We start from the raw sequence: 19,018 nt of genomic DNA on the forward strand, positions 1-19,018 counted from the left end.
AGAATTTCACTCAGAGATAAACTGTTTTTAACCATTTTTTTTTCCATTTTTTTTTGTTTGTGCACGCCCTTGTTTTCTAAATGGCTGCAGCTAATGATTGTTTTGATAACTGATTATGCTGTTGTATATTTATTTGATTAATCAGTTACTTTGATGAAGAGGGATTTTTTCTTTACTTAAATGAGAAAAAACATATCCATCAAAGTACGACATGCTAACTACTGAACCACGATTACAAAACTAGCCAAGCTTTTAATGACGCCTGTAGAACTGCATGCAAGTAGACCTCATCTAGGCTGGATATATTCAACCAGATTTGACACAAAATATAGCTAACTAGTGTATAAAATGGAAACAGGAAGTGATACAGATCGTTCCTTGGTCACACAGTTCACCACCCAAACCACTCAACGATGAGGTGTGAAGCAGCCACATCAAACAGAGACTTGTGTGTTATTCACACAACACGAAAGCACAAAACATAACCTCTATAGAGCGTCAATTATACTAAAGCCCAACACCAAACTCATACAGGGTACATACAGAATATTTAGCATTTTAAGCTATTAAACTGTTACATATCACAATTTAAGATGAATTGTTCACTCTTTGTTTAGGGAACTAACTATTAACTATGACTTCTGCCAAAATATACTTTGCTGCTCATTAGTTAGTAAGGTGGTTATTAACTTAAGGTGTAGGTTCGGATTAGGGGATCTAAAATATGATCATGCAGAATAAGCCATTAATATGTGCTGTATTTATATTAATAAAATCCAATATGCTAGTAATATGCATGCTAGTAAGCAACTAGTTAAAGGCATAGTTCACCCAAAAAGGAAAGTTCTGTCATTAATTACTCACCCGTGTGTCGTTCCAATCCCATTAGACATTCGTTCCTCTTCAGAACACAAATTAAGATATTATTGATGAATTCTGAGAGCTCTCTGACCCTCCCATAGACAGCAAGGGTCCTAACACGATCAAGATCTAGAAACGTAGTAAGGACATTGGTAAAATAATCCATGTGACATCAGTGGTTCAACCATATTTTTTGAAGCTACAAGAATACTTTGCGAGTGCAAAGAAAACAAAACTAAATGACTTTATTCAACTATTTGTCTCCTCCGCATCACTCTGGCCCCATTTTAGAGGGTATCATGACATATGCGCATGCTTTGATCTAAAGGTAAAATACGTATGCTGTTCTGTGTCAGCTGCGCCACGCAGATATGTCGTTTACGCTTTGATCTGAACAAAAACTAAACATTCACATGGTGCGACTGACACAACTCAGCATATGTTGTTTACGTTCAGTGGATACTCTCCAAAATGGCGCCAGGGTAATGCGAAGGAGAAGAATTGTTGAATAAAGTTGTTAGTTTTGTTTTCTTTGCGCAGAAAAAGAATTCTTGTAGCTTCGTAAAGTTGCGGTTGAACCATGACATCACATGGATTATTTTACTGATCTCCTAGCTATGTTTCTGGACACTGATCGTGTACCCTTGCTGTCTACAGAGTGTCAGAGAGCTCTCAGAATTCATCAAATATATCTGAATTTGTGTTCGGAAGATGAATAAAGGTCTTACGGGTTTGGAACGACTTGAGGGTGAGTAATTAGTGACAAAATAGTAATTTTTGGGTGAGCTATCCCTTTAATTGTGAGAATTGGTCCTTAAAGTAAATTGTTTAATCAGTGTTGTGGAAAGATCTTTTTAAAAGTAATGCATTACTATATTGTGTTACTTCAGAACTAACTAATTGCGTTACGTAGTTACCTTTTTATGGAAAGTAATGCATTACAGTACTTTTGCATTGCCTTTTGTCTCCTGGGCTGGGCTTGCTTATTTATCTTTAATAAAAGTTCTATTTTTGGCGACTGTAAAAGCCCTTTCACACAAAGAGTGAAATTAGTAAGCATCAGGCTGAAGAAAATGTCACTGCACTAACTCCCATTTTCTCTCAACAATGAATAAGAAAACAAAGCAACTTGCATTACTCATTTTAAAAAGTAACAGATATGTTCTTGTTAATTTAAAGGGGTCATATGACGTTGCTAAAAGGGACATTATTTTGTGTATTTGGTGTAATGCAGTGTGTTTATGCAGTTTAAAGATTGAACAAAACATTATTTTCCACATACTGTACATTATTGTTGCTCCTCTATGCCCCGCCTTTCTAAAAACGCGTTGAATTTTACAAAGCTCCTCTTTTGAAAAGCAAGTTGTGCTCTGATTGGCCAGCTATCCAGTGCATTGTGATTGGTCAAATGCCTCAAGCGTGTGACGGAAATGTTACTACCTCACCATACAGTAATCTCCATGTGCTGGTGTGATGAGACAAAAATCAAATCCATTATAAACAAGGCATTGTAGCATCCAGTGGGGAAATAATTACGGATTATAATGACTTATACTGTCTTTTTACGCGCTGCATATCGCACAAACAAAAAAAAAAACATCAGTTTGAATCATCAGTGGCAAATTCTTTAAATATGTGTACGCACTTACAGACCATAAGTCAGAAGTGCTAGACTGTCCTTGCACAGTTGGAATTGCCCAACTTTATAGAAACAGACACCGCCATTGTAGGCTACTCTCCTCGTCCTCCATAAAATGCGCTACACACATCTGAATATTTGGGATGAACTTTTCTGAAACAGTGTTGAAATATAACTTAACCACTGATTTCTAGTCGTGTCCTCTTTCGGACGACCAAACAAAGTAGCTTCACTTTCACAATAAAACACACAAAGTCTCCACGACATGGCAGCAGCAACAATACTACAGCGAGAATAAAAGTTACACCACCTTCTTTCTTTGTGTGAACATTTGAGCGGCATTATGCGAATCTTCCCACATCATGAGACATGTGGGGGCATTTAATCAAGTGCGTGGTTGACTCTTAACTTTGATAAAGAATATCTCTTTGGATTTGAGACTTTAGTCTTCACAACTTTACAGATCTTCTTCATGCACCAAGAGCTTGTAACACTCCAAGGAGAAAGGAAAAATTGAAATTGCATCATATGACCCCTTTAAAAGTTATGCATTACTTCACTAGTTACTTGAAAAAAGCTATTTGATGACATAACTCGCGTTACTTTAAGTGCGTTACCCCCAACGCTGGTTACTATTGAATTTTAATGCTTTGTAGCTAAATGTTTCCAGATGAATGTCACAATGATTTAAGCTGTATGACTATGTAGTAATATCAGACTATGATTTAGCATGAAATATTCAAAGCACAATCAACCACTGATTATGTAAATTCATTGAAAAATTTAATAAAATGGCTTCCTCACAAGACGTCTTGACGACATTCTTACTGAGATAAACCACTTCGCTCAGTGGGTTCAGCAAGGTCAGTTTCTCACTCTTGCTCTCTGTTTCACCTCTCTCCATTTTGACAGTTCTGTCGTCCATGTTAACACCACAACCACAGTCCCGTTCATTTCCCCGACACTGCAGCTCTTCAGGAAGCACCTGTCCTTTCATCTCCCCCACAGGAATCCACCACTACACTGGCCATTCTTCAGAGAAACTTCCCTTTGCCAGGTTTTGTGGGAATCAAAAGTGACTGTCTGTGTGAACCATCTAACACACACTCTAGATAAATAACAATCAGCACTTTTACAGCGGCTTGCAGTCTGATTCGGTGTAGCAGAAATGGAAAACAGACGAGGTTTAGGAGTCTTCCCAGCAGAGGAGATTGCACTTCAAAGCTCTGAATCCTTTAGTCACAATGCATCTAAAAACAATTCTTGAGAATATGTTGAGAATTCAGTCCAGTCATTCAAGCCTACTCTCATAACAATGTAAAAAAAAAACCTCGAGTCAAATGGCTCTTCACTCAATTTTTTTTATTTGATGATATCATTATGGAGGAACAAGTCATCTGTAGCTTAAAAGGCACTTAGCACATGATCTGAAGTACTGACAGCAGTCAGTGTTTTATTGTCTGATCCTCCACACACTCTTGAGCTATACATGAGTGAAGTAAAACCAGAGCAGTGAACTTAACTAACCTTCCCTGATCTTTACCAGTCACCAGACCAATCAGATGTCTTTCAATGGACCTCATAATGGGACACTGGTTCTGTTGATTTACAAAGAACTAAGAAAGTACTGAAAGTCTCTTTTGATAGGGATGAATGTAAAGACGGACAGACATATGGTCAGACGAATAGACAAAAATTATATAGATATAGATAGCAAGAAGAATAGATAATGGCAATAGAAGGACATGAGATGGACAAAGAGAGACAGACGGACAAACAGATAGAGCATATACACAGACAGACAAGCATTTCAATAGACAGAAGGACAGAGGCAATGGACAGACAAGCACATAAAAGGCCAAACCGACAGATGATGGACAAAGAGAGACAGACAGACAAGACAAACAGGCAGGTGATAGACAAACAGATACACAGACTAATAAAAATACAGACAGACAGGTCTAATAGACAGCCAAATAAACATAAAAAAGGTAACAGACAGACAGGCCTTGAAAAAAACAACAGGACAGACAGCAGGCAATGGACCAACTGTTAAGAAGAAAGATAGACAGACAGACAGACAGGAAGAAGTCTGACAAACACATGGAGAGACAGACTGGAACAGATGGACACATAAACATGCAGAAGGATAGATAGACAGATGAACAGTCAGTTAGATAAACAAGCAGACAGACAGTCAGGCATTTGACAAACAGATTGAAAGATGGTCAGACAGAGAGAAAATGCAATAGAGAGACCAGACAGATGAGTATAAATATATCTCATAAGAAAGTCATGTTAAATCCACACGTGGACACAATGTGTAGAAGCAGACAGGCACACTTATGAACACATAAGACGACACCATGTTGAAACCACATTCCAAGAAAGAGAGAGAACTTTCAAACTCAGACTCAAACTCTTTCAAAACAGAACGGCAAGTCTCAACAGGACGCCTGGTGCCATACAGTACATAGAAAGAAAAAACAGTGCAAGCAAGTGCTGATCTTTAGTTTCCAAGCATTAGGAGACCTATGGTACACAGACACAAGCCATTAAGGGACATTAAGCCATTTTTTCTACCATGGCACATGAGAGGAGTTATTAAACAGAAGAAGCTGCACTTTTCCATACAACCAATGAGAAAGGTTACCACAGCTGTCAAACAAGACTTCAAGAAACAAAACTATCAAATAACTTTCAAAGATTGGGAATATTGTATGTAAACTCTAAAATATATTTTAGACAATGCATTTGTTTATTCTTTTTGGAGCTTGACTGTCATTGCTTCACATGTATTTTGACTGCAGAGTGTACATTCTTGAAAACATCTCCTTTGGAGCTCCACAGAAGATAACACGAGCCATCTCTTCAAGGCAGTGAAGAGAGTGAAAGGAAGTCTGTAGTGCGATTGAATTTGAGAATATTCGGGTGACAGGGCTTTGATAAGTGCTGGATAGTGTCCACAGAGGCCCAAACCGTCATCGTTCAATGAAACCAAAGCCACTCAGAGCTCTTAAATGAGTCCAGACGTGCCACTACTGAAGAGACGAAACCCCTCTGAGATCCTCTGCAAATATAGAACCAGCTATCGGAGCGTTTCAGGAGATCTGTCCAAAAGCAGCCGATACAGCTAACTTACAGATAAGGAGGAGATCTAGTGCTTCCTCTATAATACTATCCAGATATATCACATATTCACTTTGAGATCATCAGATGACAAATCTGGCTGGCCAATTACAGATTTAGTAGTTGTCATCTGTGTCACTTCCACATCTACCAACAGTAATCCTAACACATAAACAATCGGTTTTGATTAATGAAAATGTTGTGCAAGTTAATTTAATTTACAGCAACTTGGCATACATCTCATTTCAGTATAAATCAACAATATCAGCAATCTAGTAGATCTTTAGTTACTGGACTGTGTTAGCTAGTGCTCCACACTACAATAAACTTGTCCCTTCTAACCCTTTCAGCTTGCTTCTACAAGTCTTTGATTTGCATTATCATTAGGGATGTCACTATAAATCGATTCCGCGATTTTCCGAATGCATCGCGATTCTCTCTTGAATCGGTCGATTCGTTTTTAAACAGCAGATGGCACTGTGTGCTTCAGAAACAGCCATACTCTGCTTTCTTCCAATTTCACACACACACATCACTTGAACTTGAAATATTAATTTATAAAGTCTGAAAATGTTGACGCGAATCACGAGTGTTCACAGTGGGCTGTTTACATTATTCTCACTTCATAAAAGCATAAAAATCTGCTGTTAAAAACTAACTTCGGAACTGATTCCAGAGAGAATCGCGATGCATTCAGACTCAATACACGTACCAAATTATCGTGGCACCCCTAGTTATAATGATTCGTGCTTAACTTGTGCACAAGCTTACACATCGCAAGAGCAATGATGTACCGGGTGCGCTACCAAGCAAGTTTACTACATCAGAAGTGCAGATTTGTGAGAGGGTTAAATCTTACTGCTCTCTTTGTAAACAAACCAAATCTGATGCAAACACAAGCAGAGTAAAACACACTCACCAGAAAAGACTATTGACATTTACACTACACACATGCCAAATGACAGGCTGCACGCAAACACAGCACTCCCTTTAACACCTGCCAATAATTCAGACTCTGGTAAGTAAATACAGATTGATGCTATTAAAGATCTCTGGCCTGTGAGCAGAGAGAGGACAGACACTCTCTTATTCTTCTCCTGCTGGCACCGGTTCCAGCCGATCATCCGTTTATTTACCTCGGACACACGCTGAGCCGCTCTTTCTCACCACAGAGCGCTGCGAGACATTGATCCACTGAGCCAGTGAGAGACACAGATGCCAGTGGACACAAAGACCTCTGACGGGGAGAAGGGCTGGGCAGGACGGATGCCATGATTTCTGGCCTCTAAATGTAAACTAGTTGATAAATTTGCACAGGGAATAGGTAGATTCTGTATGTGTGGGTCAAAAATGGCATGTCTAATGCAAGAAAAAGAGGTAAGGTAGGGATAGCTATGAATGATGACACATCAGACGTCCAAATACTGGAAGGAAATATCCTTCGACTAGAAGCCAAAGCAAGGCCTTACAATATAAGACACTCCTCAACACATACAATCTAAAAAACCAGATCTATAATACAAGGAGACAGAAATGAAACCACGTATTCAGTTTATAGCTCAACATCCACTTTGAAATTATGCTTGAACATATTCAGACTGGACTTTGATATGCAAAACCAAATCTGAGCTATTCTGATGCAAGTGCATGCAAATGTGATCCGCTCTCTGTTTACACACTGCATTGAGAATCATTTGGATTTTTATCACACTCCTACACATCAGCACTGTAAACATGTGTAAATCACATCTAGCGTGAATGTCCTGTATCTCAGTATTACGCCACTGATTTTGCTTTGTAACAGCAGGGATGATGGCGCAAGTTACTCGTGCTTTCATGACTTAAAGAGGAACATCATCGTGTTTATATTGCACAAGAACTGACAGATCGGCTGTTTCAAAAACAAATGATTCCCTGAGCTACTTTTTTTGAAAGCCAACAGAAATGCATGGGTTTAAAAATAACTAATCCACATGTAACAGAGAAAACAGGGGCTTTAGCTTAATAACAATCAGGTTTAGAGTCAAAAGTTCAATTGTGTAAACCGCCAAATCAGCATTGTTTTTTTCTGTTCTCTCCTACAAAATAAAAAAATTCCTATATATATATATATATATATATATATATATATATATATATATATATATATATAAATATAATGCCTGATGGTAACAATTGAGCACGATTTAACTACTCAGACATACATTAAGACATATATTTCATAATGAGAGCAGATTTTAAATGTGAAACACTATCAGACTGGGGCATGTTGTCTCAGGTTCCAAATGTAAACACATATATACTGTAAAACATGGTCTTTTTAACTTGGGACAGCAGATTGCATTTCAGTAGAGTTCTTCTCAAACTAGTCTTTTGAGAACTTACCCCATAGTGTGTGTCTATAGCAGACATCACAGCCTTCAGTGATCTTTTCTCCCGGGAGATGTTCAGTGTTTGTAGTTTGTACAGTTGAGACTTCAGTGTTTGTGTGTACGCAGAAAGTGACTCAGACCCTGAGCGATATCAGTGTGTGACAACTAGCCCCGCTCGGGCTCGACCACGGATAAAGCCGTGTTTTCTCTTACCTGAGCAGACTGGAGAGCGCGTGTGAGGAGCTGTGTCCGCCGCTCCCGATATTCCCGGAGGATCCGGAGCCCCCGGCGGCGGCAGACCCGGCCGACGGTCTCTTCCCGGACAGCAGCTTCTCGACGGCGGCCAGATTCCCGGTGCGCGCCGCCTCCAGCAGCTCCTGCTCCTTCCCCATCTCACCGCGAACACACGGCCTCACGAACCCACTGCACGCCTCTCCGGCTCCGCTACACGCATCCACGCGCCGCTCGACGCGCTCGGTCCAACAGCGGTGGCAGTGTCAGGGTCAGTCCCGCTCCAAGTGCAGCTGCTCCGGGAAACTTCTCTCCCTGCGCCGCGACAAACTTCCTCTGGGCTCTGGCACGGATCGACACGTCACTTCCTCGACGGCTGCCCTGCTCGGTGACGTCGCGCTATCATTTAATCACACTAATGACGAGGGAACAGCATTTAGGGGATTGAGATCGATGGAAGCCCTCGTCTGATCACTCATCCTGACATTAGAGCAAGAAGAAACCGCGAGGGTTCATCAAGGATTGATGGAGAAATGATCGGAAGAGTCACTTATGAAGTCAATCATTATGAACAGCGCTTTACATATGAATTATATAATTACATAGTTAAGCCAGTCTTGAAGAATTAATTTTATTTTGATGTTGAAATATATAAAATGTGTACCTTACCCGAGTTAGGCTTATTGATCAGAAGATTATTAGCCTTATTGTTTGATTGATTTCAAGCAAATACTATAAATGTTTATTTAAAGGTACTTTCATTTAAGTATAGATTTACTATACCGTCATATAAAATAAATAAATTATTTGTACAATTTAAAATAGTACGCCTGACAATTTAATCCCAGTGTTTTAAAACAGAAACACACAGAAATAGATTATTTGGGTGAAATTAATTAGCTATAGTTAATAAAGAAAAATATATTAAAAAATAACATCAGTGTTATAAAGAGGCATTTATATTATTAAATGAATCCTAATAATTATATTTGAAGTCTTCAGCGTGTATTTTCTACTCATTGAATGTTACAAGATATAATATTTAATAAAAATAAATATATAATATTTATTTTTTTAAAGCAGGTGTGAATCCTTGGAAGTAATATGTTTAAACAATAATAGTAATTTTAAACGGCCATTGTACAAATATCTACAATAAGACAAATAGCTTCTCTGAATGCGTTTGAATGGATGATTCGTCTATCTGAGCCCCTGTGTGTTATTATCATTGGTTATTATGTAGTAAATAGCGCCACTCAGTGACGAAGTGATATATAGCAGTGGTTGAAATGAATTTGTGTTTGTGGACTCTTATTTTGAAAGTGCCCGGATCTTGTCGTCCGTACCGAGTCTGAACGCAGTCTGCAGACGCGGAGAGTTTGTGGAAAACACTTCTTTGATTCCGTGTTTTTATAAACTGTTCTCAGCGCGGCTGTAGGTCTGAGGTATGTTAGTGTTTATGTGTGTGTTTGCACGATAAGCGCCTTTTTTTTCTAATACGTTATTTCCAAAGCAATTCACACCCAATCAAATGTAAATCTATGCACAAAACATGAATATTACCACGTTTTCTAGTAACGTAAAATGTAAATATCGTATTTTGTGAGTTAATATAGTAATGAATGTGATATAACTATGACAAACATTTAGTAACATGAAACGTTTCAGAATAACTGTATCTCACCAGTAAGTTTTATGAGACCGCTTTTCGAGAATAAGAGCTTCACATCATTTGATGAATTGAAGAAACGTTATGTACAGTACGTACGTTATATGAAACATATCAAAATATGGACTCAGTGCCGTATATAAAAAATAATACATAACCTGAAAACACACACACACACACACAAAACAGCCTTGTCCATTATAGGGAATATTATTTAGAGATTTCTACAGTTGCAACGAATTGTGTTATCGTTTAATAGATTTATAATTTTGCATACATTAAAAGTTTTTAAATCATTATAAAGCACATAAAATGCTTATTCCAAAAGCCTTGTGTAATAAAGGCGATGTTTTTCTGAACATTTTAGCATTGGTTTTATAGCATAATGTCATGTAGTTAAATTGTTTAATTTATATATATATATATATAATGTTTTAGAAATTAATTAATTGCTAAATTAAAAGGCATATATATGTCTATCTGAGTTAGTTTGGGCTCAAAACATAACAGGCGCAAAGAGTTTAACTGGTGTGAAAACCGATGTCTTATGAATGTTATACGTCATACTAACTTTACCATAGTCTTCACATCTAAGTTAATAATTAAAAACACCCAGGGAAAAATACAGTAGAAAAATACAGTAGATTCTCATTGACACAAGAACAGCTGAACTGTATACAGTGAAGAATAGAATACATAATGAAGCATTGCAGGGTAGGGCTGGACAATAATTCAATATCAACATGTATCGCAGTATAATTTTTTTCAAAAACGGTGATATGATTTTTAAACACAATTCCGATATTTCGATATTCATTACTAGTATTTCCTATACATTGATTAATTGTGCCGTTTGACTTGTTTGAACATGAGCACTGCATGTTTCAAAATTAAAACGCGGGTGTTTTATATGACTGTATCTCTGAAGGGAACCGTCTGTATTCAGAAAAGTTTTCGTTACTGGAGAAACCGCTGGTTCTACCCTGTTCTACCGCTCTCACAGCGCCTCCTGCTGGCGGAGAGTCTGTTCCTGCTGGCGGAGAGTCTGTTCTACCATTCTCACAGCGCCTCCTGCTGGCGGAGAGTCTGTTCCTGCTGGTGGAGAGTCTGTTCTACTGCTCTCACAGCGCCTCCTGCTGGCAGAGAGTCTGTTCCTGCTGGTGGAGAGTCTGTTCTACTGCTCTCACAGCGCCTCCTGCTGGCGGAGAGTCTGTTCCTGCTGGTGGAGAGTCTGTTCTACTGCTCTCACAGCGCCTCCTGCTGGCAGAGAGTCTGTTCCTGCTGGCGGAGAGTCTGTTCTACTGCTCTCACAGCGCCTCCTGCTGGCGGAGAGTCTGTTCCTGCTGGCGGAGAGTCTGTTCTACCGCTCTCACAGCGCCTCCTGCTGGCGGAGAGTCTGTTCCTGCTGGCGGAGAGTCTGTTCTACTGCTCTCACAGCGCCTCCTGCTGGCGGAGAGTCTGTTCCTGCTGGTGGAGAGTCTGTTCTACTGCTCTCACAGCGCCTCCTGCTGGCGGAGAGTCTGTTCCTGCTGGTGGAGAGTCTGTTCTACTGCTCTCACAGCGCCTCCTGCTGGCGGAGAGTCTGTTCCTGCTGGTGGAGAGTCTGTTCTACCGCTCTCACAGCGCCTCCTGCTGGCGGAGAGTCTGTTCCTGCTGGTGGAGAGTCTGTTCTACCGCTCTCACAGCGCCTTCTGCTGGCAGAGAGTCTGTTCCTGCTGGCGGAGAGTCTGTTCTACTGCTCTCACAGCGCCATCTGCTGGCAGAGAGTCTGTTCCTGCTGGTGGAGAGTCTGTTCTACTGCTCTCACAGCGCCTTCTGCTGGCAGAGAGTCTGTTCCTGCTGGTGGAGAGTCTGTTCTACTGCTCTCACAGCGCCTCCTGCTGGCAGAGAGTCTGTTCCTGCTGGCGGAGAGTCTGTTCTACTGCTCTCACAGCGCCTCCTGCTGGCAGAGAGTCTGTTCCTGCTGGCGGAGAGTCTGTTCTACCATTCTCACAGCGCCTCCTGCTGGCAGAGAGTCTGTTCCTGCTGGCGGAGAGTCTGTTCTGCGGCTCTGACAGCACCTCCTGCTGGCAGAGAGTCTGTTCCTGCTGGCGGAGAGTCTGTTCTACTGCTCTCACAGCGCCTCCTGCTGGCAGAGAGTCTGTTCCTGCTGGTGGAGAGTCTGTTCTGCGGCTCTGACAGCACCTCCTGCTGGCAGAGAGTCTGTTCCTGCTGGCGGAGAGTCTGTTCTGCGGCTCTGACAGCACCTCCTGCTGGCAGAGAGTCTGTTCCTGCTGGTGGAGAGTCTGTTCTACTGCTCTCACAGCGCCTCCTGCTGGCAGAGAGTCTGTTCCTGCTGGTGGAGAGTCTGTTCTACTGCTCTCACAGCGCCTTCTGCTGGCAGAGAGTCTGTTCCTGCTGGTGGAGAGTCTGTTCTACTGCTCTCACAGCGCCTCCTGCTGGCGGAGAGTCTGTTCCTGCTGGTGGAGAGTCTGTTCTACTGCTCTCACGGCACCTCCTGCTGGCAGAGAGTCTGTTCCTGCTGGCGGAGAGTCTGTTCTACTGCTCTCACAGCGCCTCCTGCTGGCAGAGAGTCTGTTCCTGCTGGCGGAGAGTCTGTTCTACCATTCTCACAGCGCCTCCTGCTGGCGGAGAGTCTGTTCCTGCTGGTGGAGAGTCTGTTCTACTGCTCTCACAGCGCCTCCTGCTGGCGGAGAGTCTGTTCCTGCTGGCGGAGAGTCTGTTCTACCGCTCTCACAGCGCCTCCTGCTGGCGGAGAGTCTGTTCCTGCTGGCGGAGAGTCTGTTCTACCGCTCTCACAGCGCCTCCTGCTGGCAGAGAGTCTGTTCCTGCTGGCGGAGAGTCTGTTCTACCGCTCTCACAGCGCCTCCTGCTGGCAGAGAGTCTGTTCCTGCTGGCGGAGAGTCTGTTCTACTGCTCTCACAGCGCCTCCTGCTGGCGGAGAGTCTGTTCCTGCTGGTGGAGAGTCTGTTCTACTGCTCTCACAGCGCCTCCTGCTGGCAGAGAGTCTGTTCCTGCTGGTGGAGAGTCTGTTCTACCGCTCTCACAGCGCCTCCTGCTGGCGGAGAGTCTGTTCCTGCTGGTGGAGAGTCTGTTCTACCGCTCTCACAGCGCCTTCTGCTGGCAGAGAGTCTGTTCCTGCTGGCGGAGAGTATGTTCTACTGCTCTCACAGCGCCTTCTGCTGGCAGAGAGTCTGTTCCTGCTGGTGGAGAGTCTGTTCTACTGCTCTCACAGCGCCTCCTGCTGGCAGAGAGTCTGTTCCTGCTGGCGGAGAGTCTGTTCTACTGCTCTCACAGCGCCTCCTGCTGGCAGAGAGTCTGTTCCTGCTGGCGGAGAGTCTGTTCTACCATTCTCACAGCGCCTCCTGCTGGCAGAGAGTCTGTTCCTGCTGGCGGAGAGTCTGTTCTGCGGCTCTGACAGCACCTCCTGCTGGCAGAGAGTCTGTTCCTGCTGGTGGAGAGTCTGTTCTACTGCTCTCACAGCGCCTCCTGCTGGCAGAGAGTCTGTTCCTGCTGGCGGAGAGTCTGTTCTGCGGCTCTGACAGCACCTCCTGCTGGCAGAGAGTCTGTTCCTGCTGGTGGAGAGTCTGTTCTACTGCTCTCACAGCGCCTCCTGCTGGCAGAGAGTCTGTTCCTGCTGGTGGAGAGTCTGTTCTACTGCTCTCACAGCGCCTTCTGCTGGCAGAGAGTCTGTTCCTGCTGGCGGAGAGTCTGTTCTACCATTCTCACAGCGCCTCCTGCTGGCAGAGAGTATGTTCCTGCTGGTGGAGAGTCTGTTCTACCGCTCTCACAGCGCCTCCTGCTGGCGGAGAGTCTGTTCCTGCTGGTGGAGAGTCTGTTCTACCGCTCTCACAGCGCCTTCTGCTGGCAGAGAGTCTGTTCCTGCTGGCGGAGAGTCTGTTCTACTGCTCTCACAGCGCCTTCTGCTGGCAGAGAGTCTGTTCCTGCTGGTGGAGAGTCTGTTCTACTGCTCTCACAGCGCCTTCTGCTGGCAGAGAGTCTGTTCCTGCTGGTGGAGAGTCTGTTCTACTGCTCTCACAGCGCCTCCTGCTGGCAGAGAGTCTGTTCCTGCTGGCGGAGAGTCTGTTCTACTGCTCTCACAGCGCCTCCTGCTGGCAGAGAGTCTGTTCCTGCTGGCGGAGAGTCTGTTCTACCATTCTCACAGCGCCTCCTGCTGGCAGAGAGTCTGTTCCTGCTGGCGGAGAGTCTGTTCTGCGGCTCTGACAGCACCTCCTGCTGGCAGAGAGTCTGTTCCTGCTGGTGGAGAGTCTGTTCTACTGCTCTCACAGCGCCTCCTGCTGGCAGAGAGTCTGTTCCTGCTGGTGGAGAGTCTGTTCTGCGGCTCTGACAGCACCTCCTGCTGGCAGAGAGTCTGTTCCTGCTGGCGGAGAGTCTGTTCTGCGGCTCTGACAGCACCTCCTGCTGGCAGAGAGTCTGTTCCTGCTGGTGGAGAGTCTGTTCTACTGCTCTCACAGCGCCTCCTGCTGGCAGAGAGTCTGTTCCTGCTGGTGGAGAGTCTGTTCTACTGCTCTCACAGCGCCTTCTGCTGGCAGAGAGTCTGTTCCTGCTGGCGGAGAGTCTGTTCTACCATTCTCACAGCGCCTCCTGCTGGCAGAGAGTCTGTTCCTGCTGGTGGAGAGTCTGTTCTGCGGCTCTGACAGCACCTCCTGCTGGCAGAGTGTCTGTTCCTGCTGGCGGAGAGTCTGTTCTGCGGCTCTGACAGCACCTCCTGCTGGCAGAGAGTCTGTTCCTGCTGGTGGAGAGTCTGTTCTACTGCTCTCACAGCGCCTCCTGCTGGCAGAGAGTCTGTTCCTGCTGGTGGAGAGTCTGTTCTACTGCTCTCACAGCGCCTTCTGCTGGCAGAGAGTCTGTTCCTGCTGGTGGAGAGTCTGTTCTACCATTCTCACAGCGCCTCCTGCTGGCAGAGAGTCTGTTCCTGCTGGCGGAGAGTCTGTTCTGCGGCTCTGACAGCACCTCCTGCTGGCAGAGGGTCTGTTCCTGCTGGCGGAGAGTCTGTTCTTCCGCTTTCACAGCGCCTCCTCCTGGCGGAGTGTCTGTTCCTGCTGGCAGTGAGTCTGTTCTACCGCTCTCACGGCGCCTCCTGCTGACGGAGAGTCTGTTCCTGCTGGCAGAGAATCTGTTCTACTGCTTTCACGGCGCCTCCTATTGGCGGAGAATCTCTTCTACCACTCTCACGGTGCCTCCTGCTGGCGGAGAGTCTGTTCTACCATTCTCACAGTGCCTCCTGCTGGCAGAGAGTCTGTTCCTGCTGGCGGAGAGTCTGTTCTGCGGCTCTGACAGCACCTCCTGCTGGCAGAGAGTTTTGTTCCTGCTGGCGGAGAGTCTGTTCTTCCGCTTTCACAGCGCCTCCTCCTGGCGGAGAGTCTGTTCCTGCTGGCAGTGAGTCTGTTCTACCGCTCTCACGGCGCCTCCTGCTGGCAGAGAGTCTGTTCCTGCTGGCAGAGAATCTGTTCTACTGCTCTCACGGCGCCTCCTGTTGGCGGAGAATCTCTTCTACCACTCTCACTGTGCCTCCTGCTGGCGGAGAGTCTGTTCTGCCGTTCTCACAGTGCCTCCTGCTGGCGGAGAGTCTGTTCTACCGCTCTGAAAGCGCCTCCTGTTGGTGGAGAGTCTGTTCTGCAGCTCTGACAGCGCCTCCTGCTGGCAGAGAGTCTGTTCCTGCTGGTGGAGAGTCTGTTCCTGCTGGTGGAGAGTTTGTTCTACTGCTCTCACAGCGCCTTCTGCTGGCGGAGAGTCTGTTCCTGCTGGTGGAGAGTCTGTTCTACCGCTTTCACAGCGCCTCCTGCTGGCAGAGAGTCTGTTCCTGCTGGCAGTGAGTCTGTTCTACCGCTCTCACGGCGCCTCCTGCTGGCAGAGAGTCTGTTCCTGCTGGCAGAGAATCTGTTCTACTGCTCTCACGGCGCCTCCTGTTGGCGGAGAATCTCTTCTACCACTCTCACGGTGCCTCCTGCTGGCGGAGAGTCTGTTCTGCCGTTCTCACAGTGCCTCCTGCTGGCGGAGAGTCTGTTCTACCGCTCTGAAAGCGCCTCCTGTTGGTGGAGAGTCTGTTCTGCAGCTCTGACAGTGCCTCCTGCTGGCAGAGAGTCTGTTCCTGCTGGTGGAGAGTCTGTTCCTGCTGGTGGAGAGTCTGTTCTACTGCTCTCACAGCGCCTTCTGCTGGCGGAGAGTCTGTTCCTGCTGGTGGAGAGTCTGTTCTACCGCTTTCACAGCGCCTCCTGCTGGCGGAGAGTCTGTTCCTGCTGGCAGAGAGTCTGTTCTACCGTTTTCACAGTGCCTCCTGCTGGTGGAGAGTCTGAATAGAAAGATCAGCATTAATCTGAAAGATGAAGCTTTTGTAACATTTTACTGTACACTATTCCATTCAAAAGCTTTGAGTCAGTATGATTTCAAATCAGAATATAACAATAATTTCTGAAGATCATGTGACTGGAGTAATGGTGTTAAAAATATAGCTTTGAAACCACAGGAATTAAAATACAATTGAAAATATTTCCAAATATAAAACAGTTATTTAAATAGTAAAAATATTTCAAAATGTTACTGTTCTTGCTGTATTTTGGATCAAATAAATGCAGGCTTGGTAAACAGATTATAATTTTTTTAAAACATTAAAAATCTTACTTTTCAAAATCTTCTGACTGGTAGTGTATATTAGCCTATAGTTAGAAGTTAAAGATATGAATATTAATTAGGTGAGTCTGAGATGATTATTTGACAGTGATTTCACATTTATTGTTTGTATGAAGGCTAAATATAAAAACGCTGAAGATTAAATTTCTTGTGCTGTTTTTTTCTGAAATATTACATGGTTTTAAATGAGGTGTCATGGACTTGACAAATTCATTTTTCATAAGTTTGTATGCACAGACATCTGTTGTGGAAATTCTTAGCAGTTTTAACAAAGCTTTTTTAATAGTGTTCATATCAATATCGGAATTATATCGTATCGACAAAAATGAATATATATATATATATATATATATATATATATATATATATATATATATATATATATATATCATCGTATATATTTTGGCCATATCGTCCAGCCCTATTGCAGGTTGAGTTTTTATTTCAGTGTCAGCTGAGCATAAACTAAGCAAGAGTTTCTTACTCTCTTCTCAAAGCATGGCAGACCCGGCCCGTGTGAAACCCATCGCGGTGGTCAGCGAAGCGCCTGCAGAGAGACCCAAACCGAGCGAGGGGTCCCGGGACGCTCCGGGGAGCAGCAGTAAAGTCTCTGAACTCACAACTGTCCAGACCACTGCCAAAGAGCAGGGCAAAGTGGTGAGTCCATTTCTTAATCCCAAAGACTACGAATGATTTATTTGCTAGAAATGTATTTATTCATGTTCGATCTGATTGTGCTTTAGAGGTCTGCTGAAGATGATGCAGCTGGTGAGGAAGAAGGATCTTCATCACTTCATCCTCCTCCTGCTAAAAAACTGAAAGTGGAGCATGACAAGAAGAAGGAGAAACGCCATAAAGTTGATGAAGATGAAATACAAAAGATGCAGTAAGCTTTATTTGGATACATGTTACTTCTTGTTCCGTTGTGTGCCTTATTCTGTATTAGGATGCAGAACTTCTCAGTTTTATTCCACAGAGTCTTAGTATCCTCATTCTCTGAAGAGCAGCTGAATCGCTATGAGATGTACAGACGCGCTGCTTTCCCAAAGGCAGCGATTAAAAGAGTAAGTGTGGAGCGATTTCATTTGAAACTAACCATATGCAGAGTGAAAAAGATTGTACTGGCTAAGCTAAGATTGTATTCAGTTGTTAATTAATACTTTGAGACTTGTTGCATACTCATTGGGACTCGTCAATACAAGCAGGGCTCTGATAACATGTCTTGATACTGGACAATTAGAGAAAAAAACACATATTATTCTGATGTAGAGTTAAATGTTAAACAGAAATACAACATTTATTAGATTCCAATTAGGATCCTTCCAAATGATCATAGGAATTCTAATGGTGTCACACTTTGTGTTTGAACTATAAGATGAAAAGGGCTGGAAGTTTTTGAAACTTTTTTTCTGTTCTCCAGCTGATTCAGTCCATCACAGGATCCTCGGTCTCTCAGAATGTGGTCATCGCCATGTCAGGGATTGCGAAGGTGTTTGCTGGGGAGATTGTTGAGGAAGGTTGGTTAGACACTAAAATATGATTCATGTAGAAACCGTGTGGCTCATTAATTGTTTCCATAAAAGTGTTTTTCTTTTCTTCTCTCTTCAGCTCTCGATGTGTGTGAGAAGTGGGGAGACACACCACCCCTGCAGCCCAAACACATGAGAGAAGCTGTCCGGAGACTGAAGAGCCGAGAGCAAATTCCCAACACCAAACACAAAAAAATCCTCTTCCACTGAGCTCCAGTCCCTCTCGTGACTCTCCTTCTATTAGAAAAGACTCTCTGTTAGTATTTCTGTGGGGGAATGGACACTACCAGGTATCTGATGTGTTTGGAGTGCACTGTTGTTATCTTGGGTAATAGAGGATGTGGTTTATCTCTTGTTTTGTCCACGGTCTGTCCTCTGGAGCATGTGACGAAATAAAACAAAAACAAATGAATGTTAATGAAGACTTTTAGGATGATAAATATTGTACGATTCCTAGCTGTCACTCAGAAGTAAGCCATTGAGATGTCTGTTGACTCGTTTTTTAAATGTTACGTAATATTTGTTGTGTTTTGAGAAATGCATGCATGTGCATGGATGTTTTGTGTATGGAAATGATATAAAAATGTAATCTTTGGAGTTGAGGGGGGAAAAGAAATAGAAAAAATAAATATTTCGATGAACCCAGACTGAGGAGCTTCTTCAAAGTTCACTCAGATTTCTAGTCGCACAAAGCTCTGCATCAGATCAGCTTTCTGAACAGCAGACAACGGGCTAAGTCTGCAAAGGCACACAGTCAATGTGCTGCGAGAAAGTGATTGATTGATTGGAGTGAGTGATGTCAGGTTCAGTGGCTATAAAAACAATCCTACCTTAAAAATTAAGTTTTTTAAAACGAAGCTTTTCGAAGCATTGTATCAGTTGAACCAATTGCTTTGAAAAATGATTCGGTATGATTCGAAGCACTTGAAAGGAGCTT

At 43.8% G+C, this 19,018-nt stretch overlaps 2 protein-coding genes across 8 annotated transcripts in view; one reads left to right on the forward strand and one right to left on the reverse strand.

Moving 5' to 3' along the window:
- Window positions 1–8,733, reverse strand: part of LOC132117903 (ankyrin repeat and SAM domain-containing protein 1A-like) — a 121,637-nt gene extending 112,904 nt beyond the window's left edge. For 2 of the 5 annotated variants that reach the window (XM_059527257.1, XM_059527253.1), the window contains exon 1: window positions 8,215–8,733. In XM_059527257.1, the coding sequence (XP_059383240.1) occupies window positions 8,215–8,393 (179 nt within the window). In that variant the 5' untranslated portion in view covers window positions 8,394–8,733. The remainder of the gene's footprint in view (window positions 1–8,214) is intronic. The other 3 variants (XM_059527255.1, XM_059527256.1, XM_059527258.1) reach the window with 3 other exon arrangements.
- A 790-nt stretch (window positions 8,734–9,523) lies between these two features.
- On the forward strand, window positions 9,524–18,728 carry LOC132117904 (transcription initiation factor TFIID subunit 11-like). Of its 3 annotated transcripts, XM_059527261.1 has the most exons (7): window positions 9,553–9,677; window positions 16,972–16,987; window positions 17,027–17,209; window positions 17,296–17,438; window positions 17,529–17,616; window positions 17,973–18,069; window positions 18,161–18,728. In XM_059527261.1, the coding sequence occupies exons 3-7, from the start codon at window positions 17,051–17,053 to the stop codon at window positions 18,289–18,291; spliced, it is 618 nt and encodes a 205-aa protein (XP_059383244.1). In that variant the 5' UTR covers window positions 9,553–9,677; window positions 16,972–16,987; window positions 17,027–17,050; the 3' UTR covers window positions 18,292–18,728. The 3 variants fall into 3 exon arrangements, with proteins under 3 accessions (XP_059383243.1, XP_059383244.1, XP_059383245.1); XM_059527260.1 differs by lacking the exon at window positions 16,972–16,987 and having other exon boundaries at window positions 9,524–9,677; window positions 17,050–17,209; XM_059527262.1 differs by lacking the exon at window positions 16,972–16,987 and having other exon boundaries at window positions 9,555–9,693.
- Window positions 18,729–19,018: the final 290 nt, after the last annotated feature.

Source organism: Carassius carassius, chromosome 37, assembly GCF_963082965.1.
Source record: "Carassius carassius chromosome 37, fCarCar2.1, whole genome shotgun sequence".
NCBI classification, from domain to species: Eukaryota; Metazoa; Chordata; class Actinopteri; order Cypriniformes; family Cyprinidae; genus Carassius; species Carassius carassius.